General features: G+C 46.9%; 1 protein-coding gene across 2 annotated transcripts in view; it reads left to right on the top strand.

Moving 5' to 3' along the window:
• LOC119442179 (uncharacterized) overlaps positions 1–12,657 on the top strand; it is a 34,254-nt gene extending 21,597 nt beyond the window's left edge. For both annotated transcript variants that reach the window (XM_049661938.1, XM_037706942.2), the window contains 2 exons: positions 8,806–8,898; positions 12,428–12,657. In XM_049661938.1, the coding sequence (XP_049517895.1) occupies positions 8,806–8,898; positions 12,428–12,457 (123 nt within the window). In that variant the 3' untranslated portion in view covers positions 12,458–12,657. The remainder of the gene's footprint in view (positions 1–8,805; positions 8,899–12,427) is intronic.
• The last annotated feature ends 8,433 nt before the right edge of the window (positions 12,658–21,090 follow it).

The following is a 21,090-nucleotide window of genomic DNA, read 5'->3' as shown; positions in this document are numbered from 1 at the left end:
CTACAGGTGTGTCCTTTCGCACGCGCTGCCCACGGGAAGCGCTTCTCATCAACACCACCGTTTCACACGCGCTTTCTCGTGGTCATCGAGTCTCTCTTCATGTCGGTCTACTTGCGCCGCAGCACACCTGCTTACTTAATCAGCTCATGTTTACTACAATTCATATTGCTACCAAAGCCGCTCACCTTACTTCGTATGACATTGCTGTGTTGCTATCGCATTCATCGCTTCGCCCTTAGGGCGAAACTGTGACATTTTTTAATTTTCTTTCTTTCTTTCTTTCTTTCTTTCTTTCTTTCTTCTTGCCCCTGGTATGTGCCATTGAGATTGGACCCTTTCTGCACTATCGCCAGGATCGGCCCACTTTTCAGCGTGACGCCACCACCACCACCACCGACACTTCTGAGCCTATAAAGCTTCGCTTAAAAAATTGGAGGACGCTTAAGCTTTGCTTTTAAGAGTGGAACGCGATAGCATTCAAAGATCCCTGACTGCTTCTCACGCTTCCCGACAACTGCAGCTTAAGCAACCGTAATGGTTACCGGGAAACACTTGCGGCGAACGCTATGCACTAAGGCGAGCTTTCTGGTATAGAAACGCGGCCTCTTGCGTGGGGTGATCCCGGAGATATTGCACAGCCGCGCCAAAAAAAAAAAGCATAATTTTCAGGATTCCGTTTTTGTTTCGTACTTTTAATATTTCAGCCTGAGAATATTTAACATAAAAGGCATGCGCTGTGGGTGTTTTGTTTCGTGACATTTGTTTGTGGATTGTCATTCTCAAAATTCCGAGGAACAGCTTTGCCAAGAATGCAAGACAAGGTATGAGCAACATTAATGATAAAATAGTGTGGCAATATAACCCGCATATACCCGCGTGTCATATAAGAAGGCGTGGAGGGCCTGCGGAGTGCCTGCGTGGTTGGGGATGATTTTCTCCGCCACCCGCCGACATCGCACGCCGACGCCGGTTGCCGACGCCGGATTTTCTGCGACACGGGGCCTTTAACGCTGCCGCGTTAAAGTCCGCGGACCGAGATCTCATCACTACACAAGCCGCACAAGTTCTGAAAAAAAAAAGAAGTTGTCGCAGTTTCACCTGAAAGGCGAAGCATCAATTGCGATAGCAAATTTGTATAGAGCTATACGGAGTAATGATAGTAGCTTTATCAGCTGTATAAACTTGGACATGCAGCAGCACCGGCAACATGCAGAACTGTTGTCGACGCCGTCGGCGTTTTGCCCGCGTTCGCACAAAATGCGTGCGGCGTTGGTGACTGTTGCCGGAGCCTCTGATATAAATAGGCACTTGGTGCCGCAGCTAAACGTCGCCTCCCCCCCCCCCCCCCCCCACGGCCTTTCGCGCGTCAGATGAAGGCGCGTTTGCTGTACATATATGGTGATTGTAAAGGAGGAAAGAGACGCCTACTTCTGCAGCCCTTAAGGGAGCACGGCTCAGAACGCGCGTTTGTTCTCCGCCGTGGGTTCACTCCCCGTGAGAGCGCGCGTCCCTCGCGCCCTTTCACGCTAACATACAGCATTCGGCGCGCGGCGACGATTTCATCTCTATTGACGTCATACGGAACCTCACGGTGACGGCGACGCCGACGGCAGAAATCTGCTTTGGAGTGTCCATATAATTGCTATCGCAATAAAAATTTCACCACCCCTTCCACTCCGTGAAGATGGCCACGTGTGTGTGTGTGTGTGTGTGTGTGTGTGTGTGTGTGTGTGTGTGTGTGTGTGTGTGTGTGTGTGTGTGTGTGGTGTGTGTGTGTGTGTGTGTGTGTGTGTGTGTGTGTGTGTGTGTGTGTTTTTGCCGTGCTTTTTGTAGCGTTAGCTACACTGGCCTAGCCAAGCCCGTTTCGCGCGGCACATCAAGAGCCGTGCTGCGCATGCGCAAGGATCAGTGATGTCACACGGCTTGCGCACCGGAGCCACCGGAGCCGGCACCTCTCGCGCACTCCGCCGCCGGTCTGCGCATTCCAGAGGAGTGACGTCGTAGCCGTGGTAGACGCACTGGCGCCGGCGCGCGCTCGCTGTGCAGTCGCCGTCTGACACTGCGCTGGAGCCGCTGCGCTTCTGACTGGCGTTTGCCAGTGTGGTATAGCCATGGAGAAGGAGAGCGCAAATGCTGCTCAACAGCGCAGAAGAACGGAGAAGCTTGACTCATCGGATCCCGAAGTAGTTGCCTGGCAATTAGCGGTTGAGCGTAGGAGGAATGAACAGAAGAAGGCTAAACGTGCTGCGGAGACACTGGAGCAAAGGGACGAACGTCTAGCAAAGCGGCGTCGCCAGGAGGCTGAGCGACGTGCCCGACCACCCCTGCAGCAACAACAAAACGCCGTCGATGACGTCAAGGCTCGCCGATCGACTGAATATACTGTGAAACTCAGCGAAAGCGCCAGTGCGACTCGGACCTTCCAGGCGGACTTCGTAAACAATCCGTTTGGATATGTGCTCGACGTGTGCGAAAGACTATGGCACATGAAAGACTTGACGCCGCTGATTAGTGCCATGCGTGAAACGTTGAGTTTAGCGGCATCTATGTCAGGAATGGGATTGCTGCCAGTGAACTGCCAAACGTAGCGGTGCCTAAGGGTGAAGCCTGTGCCGTTCAGCTTGACGAAAGTGGTGTGATAATCGAAGCCGTGTATGTGCCACCGAACAATTCCGTTAAAGACACTATAGACGTAGTGGCTACGTGTATACCTAGTCGGGCGGCAAGTGAACTGTGTGTGGTGGCTGGTGACTTCAATCGTGCTCCAGACTCTCTTTGTGTTCCTTTGAAGGACAAGTTTAACCTCGACTTAGCCAGTCTTCCAACTGCACAGACGACCCAATGGGGAAGCACCATTGATCTTGCCTATCAGAGACAGACAGACAACTCCAAATACTGTGTTGGGGCCATAGAGACGGCAGCGTGTTACGTCACTGATCACCGAGCCGTCTTTGTGGCAATAGAGAAGCAACGTGACGTTGAGCAAAAATAAATGTACATGTGCCACATAATACGTATACCGCGTGTGTGTCATTGGAGCAGCAGTAAGCATGACAATCAAGCTAATCCTTGACAATCTAGACAACCAGGAAAGCTAAGAATAATCAGCTGAACCTTTGCTAACGCTACGTATATCCTGGCATAGCCGAGCTAAGCCACTGCAACTTTTTTTTTAGCGATGCAAGGAATAAAAACGAATGTTAGCTTAAACGATATGAGGTAATTTTAAAGTGATTCACAACAATATCATCAAAAGTAAGATTGCCCAAATAGGTTAATTATATATGCAGACTATACTTAAAAATTACCTTGAGCAAGAACTGAGGGTGTCAAGGTAGCTTTTCTTAACGACTCGGATAAACACTAGGCTCCATTAGCGGTAGACCAAGCGAATATGATGGACGGATAAGAGTAACTGTTTTCTGCCTCTTATATGGGGCACGGCTCAGTGACAGTATAGTGTACTAGACAATGGTCGAGTGGCCCGAACGGCGCTCTCCTGCTGAGGCGCCGCGTGTGGAAAAATTGCGCGAGGCCGCTGCGAGCGAACTGGATTTAGGGAGCCTACATGCAACGCTGTTTAAAACAGCGTTGCATATAGGCTCTCTAACTAAACAGCTAAACAGGGGCGGAGACGGGCTCCGCGGCATATTCAATGTACTTTCGCTGCGGGCGCTGCTGCTGCGGGCAATCGCCGAGGACGATTGCGCATAGTACGCTCTTAAAATAGTGTTTTATTTCAACTGCAACTTTATGTTTACACCATTTCGCTAAACATATATATTTGAGGCATGGATTATACAACGCGACGTCTTCAATCTTGCTGTCGTTGTCAAGCGCGTCGTGTGCTAGCGAGCGCGCGTTCGCTACGCGGACGCTGGCGGACGCCCAGTTTTTCTCGCAGAACGTCTGTGCGGTACATTTTTAAGCGAAGCTTTATAGATCTACACCATGTTTGTAAACAGCGGTAGGCACCGTCGATATATTTTAGGCCCTATAGCGACACCACCACCGCCTTGGTGGTGTGACGCGCGAGTTGTGTGCTACATTTTAAGCGAAGCTTTATAGGCTCACAAGTGTCGGTGGTGGTGGTGCTGGTATCACGCTGAAAAGTGGGCCGATCCTGGTGATAGTGCAGAAAGGGTCCAAACTCAATGGCACTTTACCAGGGACAAAAAAGAAATACATAGAGAAAGAAAGGGAGAGAGAGAGAGAGAGAAAGAGAGAGAGAGAAAGAGAGAGAGAGAGAGAAGAGAGAGAGAAAGAGAGAGAGAAAGAGAAAGAAAATCACCAGCCCTTCCCCTGTCGAGAAAATGGGGGTAAGCGAAGGTTGTCGTGTGTGTACTTGACCTACTACTTTCCCTTCCCTTTCCTACTACTTTTCGTTTCCTTTCCGTCTACTTTTGTTTCCCTTTCGTGCAACTTTTCCTTCCGTTGCGTTGTACGTTTCCTTCCCTCGATTCCTACATTTAATCATTGTTTATGTTTTATTACCGTGACATGTCGTGATCATTACGTTACCCTCACGAAGGTCAGATACAAACACGACAAGCTTCGCTTACCCCCCATTTGCTTACCCGCCTGCTGTTTTTACCACTGTCTTCTGAAAGTAACTGGTATCTCTGCAACATGAAGCTACGTAAGAAAATTTTGTTATTGATATCGTGTCATCTTACGCGCGCTTCTTATTGGTGGATATTGATCAGAGACAATGATCGAAGAAAACAATATTAGAGTGAAATTAACCAGGTTTATTAACTGTGTGGCGCGAAGAATAACCAATGTATTTCTAGGTAATTAAATCAAAGGGTAAATCAAAGGTACAATCAAAGCGCACGTGTTTGCAGTAACAAACACACTCTTTAGTGAATACTGCACATAAAACTCTCATTCGCAGACATAATATTCATAGCAGGCAGAACCATCTTATATATATATATATATATAAGTGTTATTGATATACTGGACGCCAAATAGTCATTTTCGTCCGAATGTCACGCATAACAGCTAGCACTATTGAAGTCTCAAAGGTGACTGACCGATGCAAGTGAGGACTGTTATTCCGAATGATTGTGCTGCCAAAGAGTCGTGGCTGTTGCGCAGAGGCGCAGTTCCTGAGCGAATTAACGCAGGGGTCTCAATAAGTCCTGCTTAACAAGTTCCTAGCATGTCATTCAATATAAACGCCGCGCTTTGGGCCAGTCTGTAAACCTGCTAAGTTCATTCAGACAAGGACAACGTTGTTTTTTTTACATTCTTACCATGTTTTCAACACATTAAAACGGGGTACCCCATGTTGTACCACACTTATCTTCTTCAACGAACGCAGCAGATCTACACATATCTCTACGTGTATGTGAGGTATGCCGTTCCTTCAATTTCTTCATTATTGTCGTTATGATAGTGCACCGAATAACTGAAAGCAGCCGTTTATAACATACAAGCTGCCAGTTGAGCGGGCAGACATTTGGGAACGGCATTACATTTATGTATAAATATAGGATAAGCGTAACATGTTTTTCTCGGAAATCAGACTCGAGAATAATTTATTTTGTTTACACCCCTAGAAAAAAGCCGGAGAACGCAGCCATCTGCTTCTTTTTTTTATTATTATTTAAACAAATTCTTAGGTTTTACGTGGCAAAACCACGATATTATTATGAGGCACCCGGTTTAGTTTTCACCACCTGGGGTTCTTTAACGCGCACCTAAATAGAAGTACACGAGTCTTTTTCCATTTGGTTCCCGTCGAATTCCGCGACTTGGATTGAACCCGCGAACTCCAGTTTAGCAGCGCAACGCCGTATCCACTATATAGTGCACATCTCACATTCATTGACCCGTGGCACGGTACGTTGTTGTTGTTGTTGTTGTTGATGATGATGATGATGATGATAATGATGATGATCATCATCATCATGATTGTTCATTGGAATCTTCAAAACGGGCTGGTGACAAATAGTCACCTAGCCTGCTTGAGTTAACCAGGTCCAGTTACATGCAGCATGCAATTGCTATATGCAACTTGTCGGGCACGCTGCGTTTGCAGGCACCTTAACTAGTTGGCGCCACCATACTGTCGAAGGCTCGGGACCGCGTTGATTGCGCGCCTCGTAGCCCGCAGGACCTTACAATAAAGTTATCCCATCCATACATCGTCTGAATCGCATCTCGTCGTCTGCGCCTGCGCGCCTGCCTAGGGCGTGTTTATAGGGCATTTTTCTGCTGCCTGATAGCAAGCGCTTGCGTGGCTCAATGGTGAAGTATTCGACTCCCGCGCAGCGGGCCTGGGCTCGATCCCGGCGGTGACCAGGTACCTTAATTGTTTCGCATTTCCGGACACCAGCGGCGGCAGCGGCAGAGGCGGCGGCGGCGTACACCATCGCGAACCGAAACGGCTATTGGAATGAGCACATAACAACTTACGCTGTAAAATACTTGTTCTCCAAAGGGAAACCGGAGAATAACTTCGTAGAATGAAAGCCGACACTGCGGCCGCGATGCACGCGCAATCACCGCGCGGCATTAAAAAATAAACAGGGCCCACATAAACAGGTTCGCTGTAAAAAAGAAAAGGAAATTTAAAAAGAACGCTACAAAAAGTAAGGAGAACGCGATGAGCTTGGTCGCATCGAGGCGCACAACCTGTGGATGTAGGCATTCATCAAGGATATCAAACGGCAAGCCAAGATGTTAAGCGCTGACCGTCAGCTGCCTGAAACTTGTACCGATCTCCCCGAATGCTGACCAATGTGGACATACGTACACCATGCACGTCGAGCAGCGGGAGGACAGCCACCACATGGCTGGCCTCTTTCCGTGCGAAGCCCGCTGAAATAATCGTATAGTAACCCCGCCGGGGCCCAATATTCAATGGAACCTGATATGAAATTCTCGAATCGAAGTATTGGAAGTTTCTAAATATGTTCACACTCCCATGGACTATTTCTCGACCTTATTGTTTCAAATTCCAGACTCTATAGTAACTCTATGTCTGCCCTTGCGCCTGTTACCAAAACTTCCTTCTTATTAGCAGTGAAGCTGGTCTAGCTAACCGTAAAAAGTGGCGCCTGCTGTCGCAAAACCTCGCCGAGCTATGACGTCACTGCGTTCCCTAGCAACCACCTCGCGGAGCGGCGTGTGCCTCGCCTCCTCTCCGTGCCGTGCACATGTTGCCTTGACATGGGACGTTAAGGAGAGGGAAAGAGAAAATGAGAGCGAGATAGAGAGAGAAATTGTAGCAGCACCAACGAGGCAACGCGCAGAGCTGCTGCCGACGCCGTCCGCGTTGCCTAGCCACGCATGCGCCGAAGCAGTAGCGATGACGTCACCTCGCGTTGCCTAGTAACCGCCGGCGCAGGTGCGCGCTCGCTTCACCCGACACAGACACGGCTCCTGCCTGCCTGTCTGCGTTTGTGGCATGCCAGGAACGCTGTCGCTCGTAGGCGCCGACGCGTCCAGCGCTAGTCATGCGAAATGTCGCGAAAGGGAAGGTACGAGAATACCTTCCCTACATGCGTAGTTAAGTTACACGAAGTCAATACCTAGCAGCGACCAAGTTAATACCTAGCAGCAGGAGCCAGTAAAACTTGAGGATTGACAATTTCGCTGTGCCTAAGCTTTGCGCGACCGAGTGCAAACTTGCCCGCTTTTTTTCGCTCGACAACAGCCACATAGTCTCTCGTGCACTTGAATGGAATTTCGATATGGAAGCTACCGAAAAAAAAGAAAGAAAGACCGAGAGTAACTTGAGCTTGCGGAGGTTGCAATGTTGGACTCTCGAAAACGCGAAAACTGCATTGCGGAGTAATGTTATACACAGGAAATTAAGAGAACGCTTCCATCCAGGCCCATAGCCAGGAATTTCTTGCGGGGGGGCACTTGCTGAAGGCGTTGACTATTTGAATAAAGCACCTATTTTTAGTAATTATTTACTGAACCACCAACCGCCATGATGGAAGCAGGCCCATAGCCCTCTGGCTATGGGCCTGCTTCCATCATGGCGGTTGGTGGTTCAGTAAATAATTACTAAAAAATAGGTGCTTTCTTCATCACTTTCTTTTCAGCGACAAAAAGATTCAGCTTTTCGCAAAAAAAAAAAAAATCAAATGATATCTCTGCACGAAAGAGCTAAGGGTGCACTGGGTCGTGACCAGTCTTCAAATAGAACAGCCAACTTGCCAAACATAACGAGATGATGTCACAGTATGAGCGTCTAAAAATAATAATAAAATTACACTTTAGAAAACGAATCACTCCCGCATTTTCTCTTTTGTCGAGTCCATAACATTTTTAAGCAGTTTACGCAAATCAAGCTCTGTGCCGCCATATCGACAGTTTGTCTTTCAGAGAGCACTTTTCCATCTTTCAATATTCAATTTCCCTTTTCTTGCTTTCTTATCATTCCTTCCTTCATTCACTTTTAATTTATTTATTTCGTTCCTTTGTTCTTTCTTTCCTTCCTAAGTTTATCTGACCCCTCCCTCACTGCGAGATGCCTTATCTATAGCCTGGCGTCACCGAGCTGCAGATAACATGCAGTCGCGAGAGTCGCCGAGAATATCCGCCGAGGCACTCTGCAACCTTGCCACAAACTGACAAACTATGATAACAATGAAAGTGTTTCCAGCTGCGGTGCACGCATCATAGATAGAATCACTTCACTGTCTTGAGACAAACAGCGACTCATCTAAACGCTGTGCGGGGCACCGCACTCTGTGAGCTCCAAGAGTCACGTGAATATAGTCACTAATCCACGAATGACGGCTTTCGTGTGCGCGCCAGTGTGCTGTGCTATACACGCAGGAGGACAAGCACCATTTCCTGATGCAGTGCTTCTCGGACCGCATCAACGAGAACGTCATGTACGACGCCAGGGACGTGGACAAGATGCTCCGGGTATGCGCGCCGCGTCTCTGCATGTGTTTTCATGACAGCCGAGCCGTGTGTTCCCATGACCGTTGTCATGGTACCGCCGGCGTTTAACCCTCCAGTGGCCCAAACACAGTTGCACATAAAAAAAAATTAGAACAACTTGTTCACCTTTGTTTCTAACCATGGAGAGTACGCGAGTGCAAAGAAATGACAATATGAAATCTTAGCAGAGGTAAGTTAATTAGTACAGTAATTCATTAATCAGTAATTGTTCTGCCGAACTATTCAGAACTGAAAACTCGCTCCAGCCTAATCAAAACGCTACAGCTATGCGCTATATAGGTTTCTCGAACTTAAATAAAAATTGAGGTGTCGAACTTGGTGTAGCATTTACAGGGTGTCCCAGCTATCATGCACCAAAATTTAAAAATATGCAAATGCCACGTAGCTGGACAGAACCATAGTAATGTCGTTTGCCATCTGTTGGAGATACTCAGATTATTTTTGCATCCGCCTAATTAGATTAGTCTTAATTAATTAAATTAATCAACTTCTCAAATATTATGGTTAGAGGAAAAGTGTCAATGAGAAAATCGTAGAGCAACATGAAAACCTCTCGATACAGCTTTCTGTTGCTCAATAAGTGCTACATAAAAATGATTTTCCGAGCGTGAAAGAAACCCGCGTGTACACGCAACATTGCGGCGCGACTGGCCGCTCGAGGCTATAGCGTGTATTCGCGGACTTCTTTAGGCTCAGAAAAACGCTCTTATGTAGCACGGATTGAGCAACAGAGAGCTGTATCGGGAGTTTTTAACGTTGCTCTACGATTTTCTCACTGCCACTTTGATAATTAGAACAACATTTCTCGAGTTAGATAATAATTTCAATTAATTAATTAAATCTCATAAACGAAAAAGATTACTTGCGGCTACTGCACTGTACTGGAAGAAAAATATGCACTAGGTTTTCTTCGAAACTGCTCGGAAATCGCATGTTTTCTCAGGTACCGCTGTCCGCAATCTTTTGACGCTGAATGTGTATGTCGTATCGCCATGTATATCTCATAGCGCATGACGCCTGACAGTGTGCTCTTTATCAGTTTGCTATTTTGCTGCGTATTCACTACGAAGTTTACCAAAAACGGCGAAACCGAGTTATGGGCTATCATCACCCTATCGATCAGGAACTATTTGTAGAAGAAAAGTAAAATGACCAAACATCTCTGGCACACGGTAATCGAATTGGACAAACGAAGCACTATATAGCTTAACGAACTGATTCACGTTTCACACGATATATCCACAACAAGCGTGAAGAGGCCTAGGCAACGTCATGAATGTTAACAAAGTAAGTGTAGGATGTATATATTTTACACAATCTGAGAACGCACGTACTTGACGCAAGAGTCACATTTTAAGCAAATACGATAAGTTTCATACAGTTCGCGTAAGCACAACATCGACAGCAGCACCGATACCTTGTTTGGAGCAGAAAAGTCCGCAACCATATTTTTAGTCGCTTGCAAGCTTTTCTTCGATATGCCCCTCTCCGTGCCCGATCGAAAGAAAGCTTTCTTTTATCTCTCTCTATCTCTCTCGGTATGCCTTGGGCACCAAGAGCTTAACTATTAGCCAAGAGCTTAACTATTAAGGGCAGCTTTGGTCCATCGGCCATGACTGGTCGCTGTAACTGTCCACTTGCAGTGGTCGTCGGTATTAGCGACGAAACGTCACAGGAGCCAGATATATCAGCCGCGGATAAACATGATAACGCTGCTCTTCTCACTTCTTTGTTTCTTCATATCTGCACCGAGTCTGCATAAGACACTGTTTCAGTCCAAGTGATCGCTTACGATACGGGATACGAGAAAGAGAGAGAGGGAGAGAGAGACCACTTGCAGTACCAATGCACTCGAATGTATAGCAGTCATCTAGCTGCCTTCATGCACCTTTTCGTAGCATATTGAACTTTGACATTTTACAAACTTGTTCGAAATGCTGCGAACAATATTGTTTTGTTGGCTTTGACATCCTTCCATGCGCATTCGATGCTTTTCGGCACGCTTGTATACGCAGTTGGCCTTAGAGCTTCGTTCTCTTAAAGCACGTTCGAGAGCGATACAGTCAAGGCTCGCAGTGACGTAATTTGTTTGGTGTATTTCGTGAGCTTTCATCAGAGGCTGGAAATAATAAAGATCAGCGTAACTATATGAAAACAACTGCATGTAGAGTGTTTTCAAGCGCTCGAGCACTTTTATTTCAGACACAACATCTCAGCATCCTCTATTTGCCTGCCTCGTTTCCCGTCACATCACTCGGATAGAGTAATTCTTTTTTGACGACCTCACGCTGAGGGTAGCCCTTACACCTTCTGTCACCTAGCTGGATACGGGGCCCAACACCTGAACATGGACTCCAATCGTAGTGAACACCCCGTAAGCTGTGCTAAGTGTTCCGCTCCAGCATCTTGAAGAACGTGCACCACCTAACGTTGATATACCCAAAAATGAAGACTATGCAACAGAATATATTGAAAGCTGCCAGCCTACGAAGTAATTAAACTGAGAGTTATGCGCGTTGGGCTCGTGGATATGTTATAAAAGCCGCTGATACAAATATTACATGAGGAAGTCGGGCCTGTACTCTTTTGTTTGGGCGATCTCATATGCCTAGGGTAACGTGTGCAATTAAAAAAAGACAGTAACAAGAAACTATAATCATCTAACATAGATGCTTGAAATTATGAATCATTTCTCCTAAACGATAGACCATAACGGTAGACTATGTTATGCTGATCAAGACGACTGCGAACGATATGCCGTTAGCCTCATTCGTCTACGACGCACAACTTCTTCGGAAAGCTTGGCTCACAAAATATTCTTGCGTTGCGTCTGACGATGAAAATTCTTCTCGAAGAGGCACGAGGTTTACGAAGTTTGTGGTCGTATTCAATCTGGCTTAAAATATATCCAAAAGGCCAGCTCTGGCATTTTTGATTGATTTACTGATTGATTGATTGAGTTTAACGTCACAAAGCAACTCTAGCGTTATGAGAGACGCCGTAGTGTATACACTTCGGATTAGTTGTGATCAACTGCAATTGTTTAACGTGCACCTATAAGCTATTGCACAGGAGTGTTTCCGTATTTCGCTCCCATCGAAATGCCACCGCCGGGAATCGAACCCTTGACCAGCTTCTCAGCAGCAGAACTCCATAGCCACTGAGCCACCAAGGCGGGTTTCTTCCATATTTAGCGTGCGTTATTGCACGATGGAAATCCCCCAACAGCGACGCGCACGCACAAGTGTTGCCGCATGCTCACAACACTTTTTTTTTTTCCTTGAGAAGGGCGGATGGGAGTATTTCACATGCACGCCGACAAGAACGTGTTAGATGAGAAGTAAAACACTTCACTAACTGCACATTCCGCGCGCTGTGACCTTTCCTTGGAAAGGCGGCGTGTTTCGTCAAGAGACAGGTGGAGGAATCTCAGCTATGCGTGTAAACTGCCGAATCAATCGCGCGCTCTGTGATGTCTCATTTCTTCCAGAACTGCAAGTACAGGATTCCGCCGGACTGAACTTCGACCTTCTGCTGGACAGCTGCTTCGAATGAGTCAAATGAGCGCCGTGGCTTAATTACAATCATATAACTTCGCTGTGCTGCAAAGGGCCAACGATGCAATGGGAATTTCGCGTGATGAGCGACGGTTGTTGTTACGAGCTGACATTGCATCCGCGATGCAATCAGCTTGTTTCTCTTGTCACAATAAAAATAAAAAAAAAACTTCGAATGCGTTAAGTGTTTGCATACGTAACTGAGCTACCTCCCGCAGTATACATCCTGCATCAAAAACGGAAGCTGCCCTCCTTCACATACGAAGTATGGTGAGAGCTGTTAACAACGAAACCATATACCCTCCAGGCGACCGAATGCTCGCAAATGCAAATTTGGAGACGTCATACTGCCGCTTTGCGATTGAATGTTCAAGTGTCTGAGTGTGCAAGTATAGTAAGATGCGAGGTCAACAAGATCTACAGCGAAAAGTCGCAGCTAGTGATTTTTCAGCATCGTCGAGTTTCCATGGAATATGTTATTAAATGGCACACGTAGAGAGATAGCGTACGTATTTAAAATTTAGCGTCCCCGCTATGACGTCAGTACCTTTTTTTGTTTTATATATGATGTCTGCCGCCAGCTGAGCCAAGACGTTAAAGAAAACTATGACGTGGGCAAGTTCGCGTGTGTTCATCTCGAGGAAACACAGAGCGAACGGGGGCATTTCTGATTTCAGCATATATAGTTTGCGCACAATTTCGGTGGTGGCTTGAATAGTTCACTATAATCTTTTGCAATGGCGGTTCTGAATGCATTTAGCATCATGCTTCGTTCCCGGTTTTTTGTGCCCGTATATTGCCCGTGAAGTGTTCACGTGTGCGCGTAAAAATGCGTTTCTATCTTAATAAATTTTCGAGTTGCGATATTTCAGCACTTTTCAGCACGTTCGCGGTGTTTTCTTAAAGGGACACTAAATCGTAGCACTAAATCAGTCCATACCAACCAAGTATATCCTTTGAAGCCTCTATGTGCGTTTATACGGCGGGAAAGACTGATCACACAAGAGAAGAACATTTTTATTTTGCGCCCAAACTACAGCACCGCATGTATGTGTGGTGTCAAAAAGTTTTTTTTTTTTTTCTTGCTCCTTTTTGCGCCTTCTAGCCGTACATGCGCAGAAATTTAATATTTCCAAGCTTGTTGGGTTTAGTGTTTGTCGCTTTTAGAACGTGACGTAAACCTTCCGTTTCGATAAACAGTTATAACTATTCCCTGGCAGATTTCATTAAAGTCCGTATCGTCACGTGGTGCCAGTGCGATAACCTTAAGATGACGTCACCACTCATCCTTTCCTGGCATATACCAAGCCTCCGCTCATAACGAGATTGGCCTTTCTAGTGTTGCACAAGTGTAATTTAGTTTCCATGCATATCAGTGTAATTCCAGGTGCATTTTAGCTGTATAGCAAGTGCAGATAACAAGATGGACTTTTTCTTGCGGACGGTTAGTGTGACAGAGTGGTCAGCGTATGTTACATGTCACCGAATGCGTCATTTACATCTGTTCGCTTTATTAAAAAAAAGGGACGCCGTCGATGGCTGCTTTCACGTAACATTGGTAAATTTTCGACGAGAAAGCGATAGTGCATTCTAGAGTCAGCTAGCCTCTTGTCGCCAACCACAGAGGGAAAGTCTACGTCGCGAACGGCGCACCGCCTGGTCGAGCACCATTCGCGCGAGAGGCGACCGCAAAGTGCCGTAATAATCGGAGGTATAGTGAGTGACTTTACACCGACTGTTCGAGTACAAAAAACGGCAGCACTTAAGAAGTTTATAAGCTGGGCAACGAAAAACTGACGTGTGAATGCGAGGTTTCTCATGTAACAAAATAAGCGTGTAACATAAGCAAGCGTAAGAAAAAAAAAAAAAAAAAACGAAAACGGCATTCGCGCAGCTTTGTGCAGACTAAACAACGCGAATATTTGCGAGCGCTAATTGCACTTAAGCAGCGGAATTTTCTTCCGAAGCAAAGCACAGCTTTATTAAATGTAACAATGAAAATAATAAAGTAAGTGCCGATGCTGATACGTATCTTCCCTGATTGTTTATGCAGTCTCAAGGTACTCGGAAAGTAACTCATGATATATATCATCACAGATATGCCCTTAGAAAATTGTTATAGATGCTTTTGTTTCTATTGACTCTTTATTGATTCTAATATATTTTCTGTTGAGATTCAATTGAACACCACGCACGATTTTGCAAGAGTATATTGTATACTACCTTCAGTGACTGCCCAGCTCTGGAGGCTTGGAGTTCGACGTCTGCAAGAAAGAAGTTCTCTGCGACCGTGAGGTCTCCTGTGCATGCGTTAAAAGGACCCTGAAACGATTTTAACTGTTAACGCGATAGCGTTAAGGCCTCCGTGTCGCAAAAAATCCGGCGTAAGCGCCGGCGTAGTTGGCGGAAATAATCATGCCGAACCACCCCGACCGCGGGCAAGCCCTTCGCGTTACGCAAGGCGTTATTGAACAAAAATTGAATTTCTCAAGGTAAAATTCGTCAGAAAAATCGTAAAGTACGACTTAGCCACAGCCTACAGACGTGGTAGCGTCGGACTGCAATTTGAATGAACGAGAAAAAAGCCTGATAAGCAGCCAGGGATCTTTGAATGATATCGCGTTCCACTCTTAAAGGCAGAGCTTAAGCGTCCTCCAATTTTTTTTTTTTTTTCTGTGACCTGACACGATTTGACTGAACCGATTTTGACGTCGTAGCCGCGCTATATGTGTTAAAGACGCATGACGACGAACTTTTGTTTATCCACGACCAGCGAGCATTGTGCAAAGCAAATATGAGTACCTCGGTGGTGGAGGTTTGAAATTACCGGCGGGCTTTGAACGATTGGAATAATTGGCCTCAGGAGCTGGGTTGGTCTCCATTTCCTAGATCAAGGAATGTAGGCCACATCCAGATATAAGCACGCCGGCCACGCTACAGAAGGTAGTGGCTCATATAACTAATCACGTGTTACTTTTCAACAGAGTGCCCTCGAATGCCCACGTACTTGGTCTAAAGAATATCTTGCGCTTGGGTACTTGCCTAACGGAAGGTACGTTCTGAAAAAAGTGGGTAGGCGGCGTCAATGTATCATTTTTTTTCTTATCTTGGGGAAAGGGTACAAGTAACACAGATAATGAAGCATAGAAAAGCCGAGGGTGTGAAATTTGCCAGCAGTCGATACGAGAGGGCGGTGCGGAGAACGCACGTTTCACTGATCGGAAAGCCCATTTCCGAAGTACCCGACAGTCATTTCGCTTTGATAGCGTCACGCCGGCTACTGGAGGACCCAGAGAGTCAGGCCTTATAGGGGGGTTCCCTTTCTGCTTTTATAAAGCATGCTTTACAATGTGCAGTGTAATGACAGAAACTTTATCATGTTTTCAGTACTAGGACGTAAAAAAATTGTTTGCTGTTAAAGGTGAGAAGGCTCTACATTATTCGCAAACTATTCGATTCGCTTGTGGCACTATTCGATGCGTATTCGATTCGGTCTCAAAAACTGCTATTCGCACGGCCCTAGAGTTTACCACTGCCTGCCCGCCTAGCCTTTTCCCCGCCTGCACGTGCCAACTCGACATCGAGCCTAAGTTCAGCCACCTGTCATGAAAGTGCATCGCACGGGGAGAGCCGCCGGCGTTGCATGTAATTGTGACCCAATGCGAATTCCCCCAAAATGGCAGATGCCACATTTGTCGTATGTTGATTAACCTGTACGGCAAATGAGCACCCTCCACACATCACAATATCGTTCCAACCCACATGGTGAATGATCATGAACGCTGTTTTTGCATAAACGCATTTATCGCAAGTAGTGTGAATACTCTTTGCCCATAAGGTGAAAACACGTTCGGTTTTTCTTTTTTCTTTCTTTTTTTTAACCTTCTACGTGGCCATCACGCAAAGTGCGAATAATATTTTCCTAAACGCATAGTGCATGCGCCGAATCAAGAGTGTCATTTTTAATGTACAAGAAACCGTCTCTCTGGACATATCTTTTTTTTTTTCACAAATATTTTACAATCTACATGCAGTTAAGTTCACGGCAATGTACAATGAAATTCTCGCTCAAAAACAACAATATCTAAATATACTCTAGAAGTGGAGTTCCTGCAAACGTTTTCAAAAACCACTTCAAAATGTCCAGACGTTTTTCTAGTCATTTCTGTAAGTTTTCCAGGAGTTTTGTATTTCGTGGCTAGCCAATGTGTCATGAAGTGACCTTCCACGTGGCCTACGATTTCTGGTGCGATGACATTAAGACCTGCCGCAACGAGGACGCATTTGATTCTCTTCCTTCTCGCTCGAATAGTGGCAACCTGTACTAGTGCGCTGTCCTATACATTAAGGTGTATATCCCCTACCTGCATTGCCGCTATACCCCGATTCCCAGCCGTATAGTCTGCCTTCCGCGGCAACAATTAAATCACCGCCGTGCTCATTTAAGTTGTCCATATTTAAAAAAGGAATTAAGTTATGGGGGTTTTACGTGCCAAAACCATGATCTGATTATGAGACACGCCGTAGTGGGGGACTCCGGAAAATTTCGACCACCCGGGGTTCTTTAACGTGCACCTAAATCTAAGTACACGGGTGTTTTCGCATTTCGCCCCCATCGAAATGCGGCCGCCGCGGCCGGGATTCGATCCCGCGACCTCGTGCTTAGCAGCCCAACACCATAGCCGTGCACTAAGCAACCACGGCGGGTAAGTTGTCCATTTTTGTTCGATCGACTGCGTTCATCGCTCCCTACCGGTGGTCACCACAATCAACGGGTGCACACCGCGCTAGCCGTGCATGCCCGAAATTTTGTGGCTCGTGGCGCGACTTCGGAGTGGCGCCTTCAGTGTCCTTGAGCGTGATAGGAACAGTGATGTCAATGTGCAAAGGTTTCCAGCCTGCAGGTTCTACGCGGAACCCCGAGCCACCTTCCGCCATATCATGTGGGAGTGTCCCAGAAGGTGGCCACGTGGGAGCACGGCATCGGGCGACGTTCTGGCCCTCGATACGGCTCGCTCGATGATGCTGCCTACGTCTCCCAATGAGTCGCAGCATAGACGCATTGCAGACAATTGAGCCAGTCGGATCGAGTGCTAAAGCGCCCCCCCCCCCCTCTCTCTCTCTCTCTTTGATGTCCTGCTCCTGCGTAACCACCGTCTTTACATGCATTCACGATACGTTTACCTCCGGGAAAACGTAACCGAAACTGGTTCGTGCAAGTGCTATTATAAGCTATTTAGTGCACTGAGCGCACCGGACACTGAACAAGCTTGCCCCTGTTTTAGATGCGAAAGCATCACATGGCCCATTGAGCGAAAAAGCCGGCGTCTGTATAGCAGCGACACGGCACCTTAATTCCCATTGACTGCGACGCCACGTCACCAGAGCTCTCAAAAATCGGCGCGCGGTTTGTATCTCACTCCAACTAGGCTTAGGTGCTGCGCGCGCCTGTCCGCCTTGGCGGCCGCTGCTGCTTCCTCGCTCTCTCGTCGCGCAGGACCTCGGTGGCATGTGGCGTTGGCACCGCAGGCTGCTGCTGATGTTGCTTGCTGGCTCGGGCAGTACGTACGCCTGGCCACAAAATCTGAGGGAAAAAAAAAACTGAATATCTCCACAGCCTCACAACTCGGCCTGGCATTTGCATTTCGGGCCTCGAATAGAATATGCTAACACTTTTGTACGCAGTTTTACTGGCTGCTGCTACAGGCGCTGCGCGGGAATTGAATGTTTTCTGAGATCCCGTGGTCCGTAAACTATTGTGGCAGGGTGTACCTCTACCGTACATTACTCGCAGCGCAAAACTCGAAGGACCGCTCAGCGGCGTTCAATTGGACATTAATGCTTTCGCATTCACAACACGTAAGCAGTGCTTAGTTGCCCTCGGATTCTTTCTGGGGTTTAGATTAGAGGTGGAGGACCTTCACTTAGCAAAAAGAAAAAAAAAAAAAAAAGAAATGAAAAGTCGTAAATGTCATGTCAGTACTCCCTTCCCCTCACTAGGTTTGCCCATTTTGAGCTGACAAGCGCAGTGCATACAATGCGCGCTAACGATCGTGTCTGCACAGCATTACATCGCTATACGCGCAGCGAAGAGCTGAAATTTCAAACCAAACGCAGCGCGCCCTTCTCCTCACGGGCGCCGCGCTCCGAGCCGTAAAGTCGACTTAACTGCAGTGCTGTGACATCACTCACAGTGACACGTGACTTCGATAATTATTCAAGGTAACAGCAGTTATTTGTTTGACCTGTTGCTTCAACAGACGATTTAAAGTTTAGAGAAATAATAAAACCTACAAACCGAATATCTACGAGTCTTTGTTTTACTCCGTTCCGTAGCAAGATGGACGTACTTCCGTTTCGTCTGCTCGTTTCCACGTCGTGAAATGGACACTAAGGGCATGACTGAAGGCAAATACTAAGTCGAAAGTGGACTGTTAAAATTCTATTCCAGAAAACTTGCAGCTCTTGTTTCGGGACAAGAAAAGACACTATTGACGAGAAAATTCCGTCTGAAGAGTCCGCAGATACCTTTAGCGCAATTCAAATCACCCGCCCCCGAGCGGGGACATTGCATACGCCATCACCCATAGAGTTAATAAACTGACTCTAGAGGGCAAGCTGCCCATAGGGCCCATGCATTGAAATCGACCCCGCAAGAGCGCCGCCATTATGATACGCTGATGTTGCCAGCTCCTGAAACGCTTGCTAGACTTGGCGATAGTAATCAGTTTTAATCTGGCAACCTATAGATTGTAGCATGTGTGCAGCCGTGTGCGCGTGGGTGTGGGAGGTGTTGGCCGTACAGCCGGGCAGCTGGCATTTACGAAACCCAATGATAACTCTGTTAAAATTTCCGGCGGTATGTGGTTGTCAACGGTCACGCACTAGCGAAAATACCGTACAGCTGTTAAGGCTTCCCTGTTTGCTGTTGCAAGTGTCACTTGACAAGCAATACGTAAAAAAAGATGCTGTACTGTGATGCTTCTCGAACGATTGCGATGAATCACGAAAGCTGTCTACTCGCGTGGTGTTCTGAACAAGCCAGGCACGTTTACTTACGTGTGGAGGGAAATGCCAGACATCGCGTCAACCGATGTCGTCGCGCGATCACATGTCAAAGCTAAACTATACCAAACGAAACTACCACGCATCCGAAAACACAAATAAAAAATATCCGAAACCGAAACTTCCGTTATGCGTTACTGAATGAACGAGTACATCGTGAATTGCATAAATTACGTTAGCAAGCACTTCCTGTAAGCTTAATATTCACACATCACCATCATAAAGCCATCAGGTATTCGTTTTTTATGACATAGCATAAGGCGTTTTCATCTCTCAAAAATAATTGCGCTGGCCACATTGACAAGTTACCAGATGGCGGCGCCCTAGCGGTCCCCCCCTTTTCGGCCCAGCTTTCCCTCTAGAGTCAGTTTATTAACTCTATGCCATCACCACCCTTTACTGCCCAACGTTACTAGATTACCTAGTAACGGTGTTACTGCCGTCGGTGAGTAAAACGACGCGCGATAGAAGGCGCTACAGTTTTCTGCGCAAAACGCAAACGCGCGGCCATGGAGAAACTGAGCAGAGACAGAGGGTGCGACTGTTTTCACAACAAATCCGTGCAGGGGCGGGGCCTCGCCTCACCTCCGATGACGCATCACCATTTTTTTTTTTTGACGAAGACGCTCGAACGCAATCATGTGGTTCGCATGAATGCTTGTATGGCCTAGTGGTTACGACGCTCGCTGTGGGACGGGGGTTCGAATCCCGCCTCGGCAAGAAGTTAATTTTCTTTCTTGGTATCACCATTTTCTTTTTTCCCTCTCTGTTTGGCGGCGCGGTCGGTTGTGCCCCGGTGCCACGGCGGAAGCTGTGGTGCCGGGCGCCGACGCTCCGCAACACCTCAACACGTTGAGGTGTTGCGGAGCGCAGCAACACCCCAAATAAAAAAGTACTGCTCCAGTCAGGTAGACTGCTCCCTCCCTGATAGTGAGATTATATTTGGACCATCAAAAGAGTGATACGTTTATTTAGGAATAGCATCGAGCCCTTAACAGAAGGCACAGTTATAGTCACCAACAGCCCAGCGTGTTACTTCGTTCCAACGCCGCCAAACAGAAAGGAAGAAAAAAGAAAATAGTGATGCGGTCATCGAGGCGAGGTCCCGCCCCTGCATGGATTTGTTGTGAAAACAGTCGCACCCAGAGACGGAGCGTTGGACGGTTCGGGCATCCCGCGACATCACATGGAAGTGGAATTCTCTGCTACTTGCAGTTTGTGCGAGTTTTGCGTGTCAGCCAAACGAGCGCAGCACAACGCGATAACGAAACTACTGAAACGCAAAAGCACGGGCGGCGGAAAGTCGAGCGAAAACGGAACCTTTCAACTGCCCGCGTCGTTGTCAAGGATAATAAAGTCAATGAGTTATTTTTCTAAAAATCGAATATAACCGGACAACTAGCATTTTCTTTCGTCTTAAAATGAAATACAATTATGTTTCTATTACGCGCAGTTGAGTAGCAGTGATAGAATTATAATGTGGGGTGCCTTCATCATCAGGCTAGTACTAGAATGTCCCGGGGAGACTATA

Source organism: Dermacentor silvarum, chromosome 2 (genome assembly GCF_013339745.2).
Source record: "Dermacentor silvarum isolate Dsil-2018 chromosome 2, BIME_Dsil_1.4, whole genome shotgun sequence".
Taxonomy (NCBI): domain Eukaryota; kingdom Metazoa; phylum Arthropoda; class Arachnida; order Ixodida; family Ixodidae; genus Dermacentor; species Dermacentor silvarum.
Note: the sequence above shows the minus strand (reverse complement) of the source record. Positions and strands in the feature narration are given on the sequence as shown.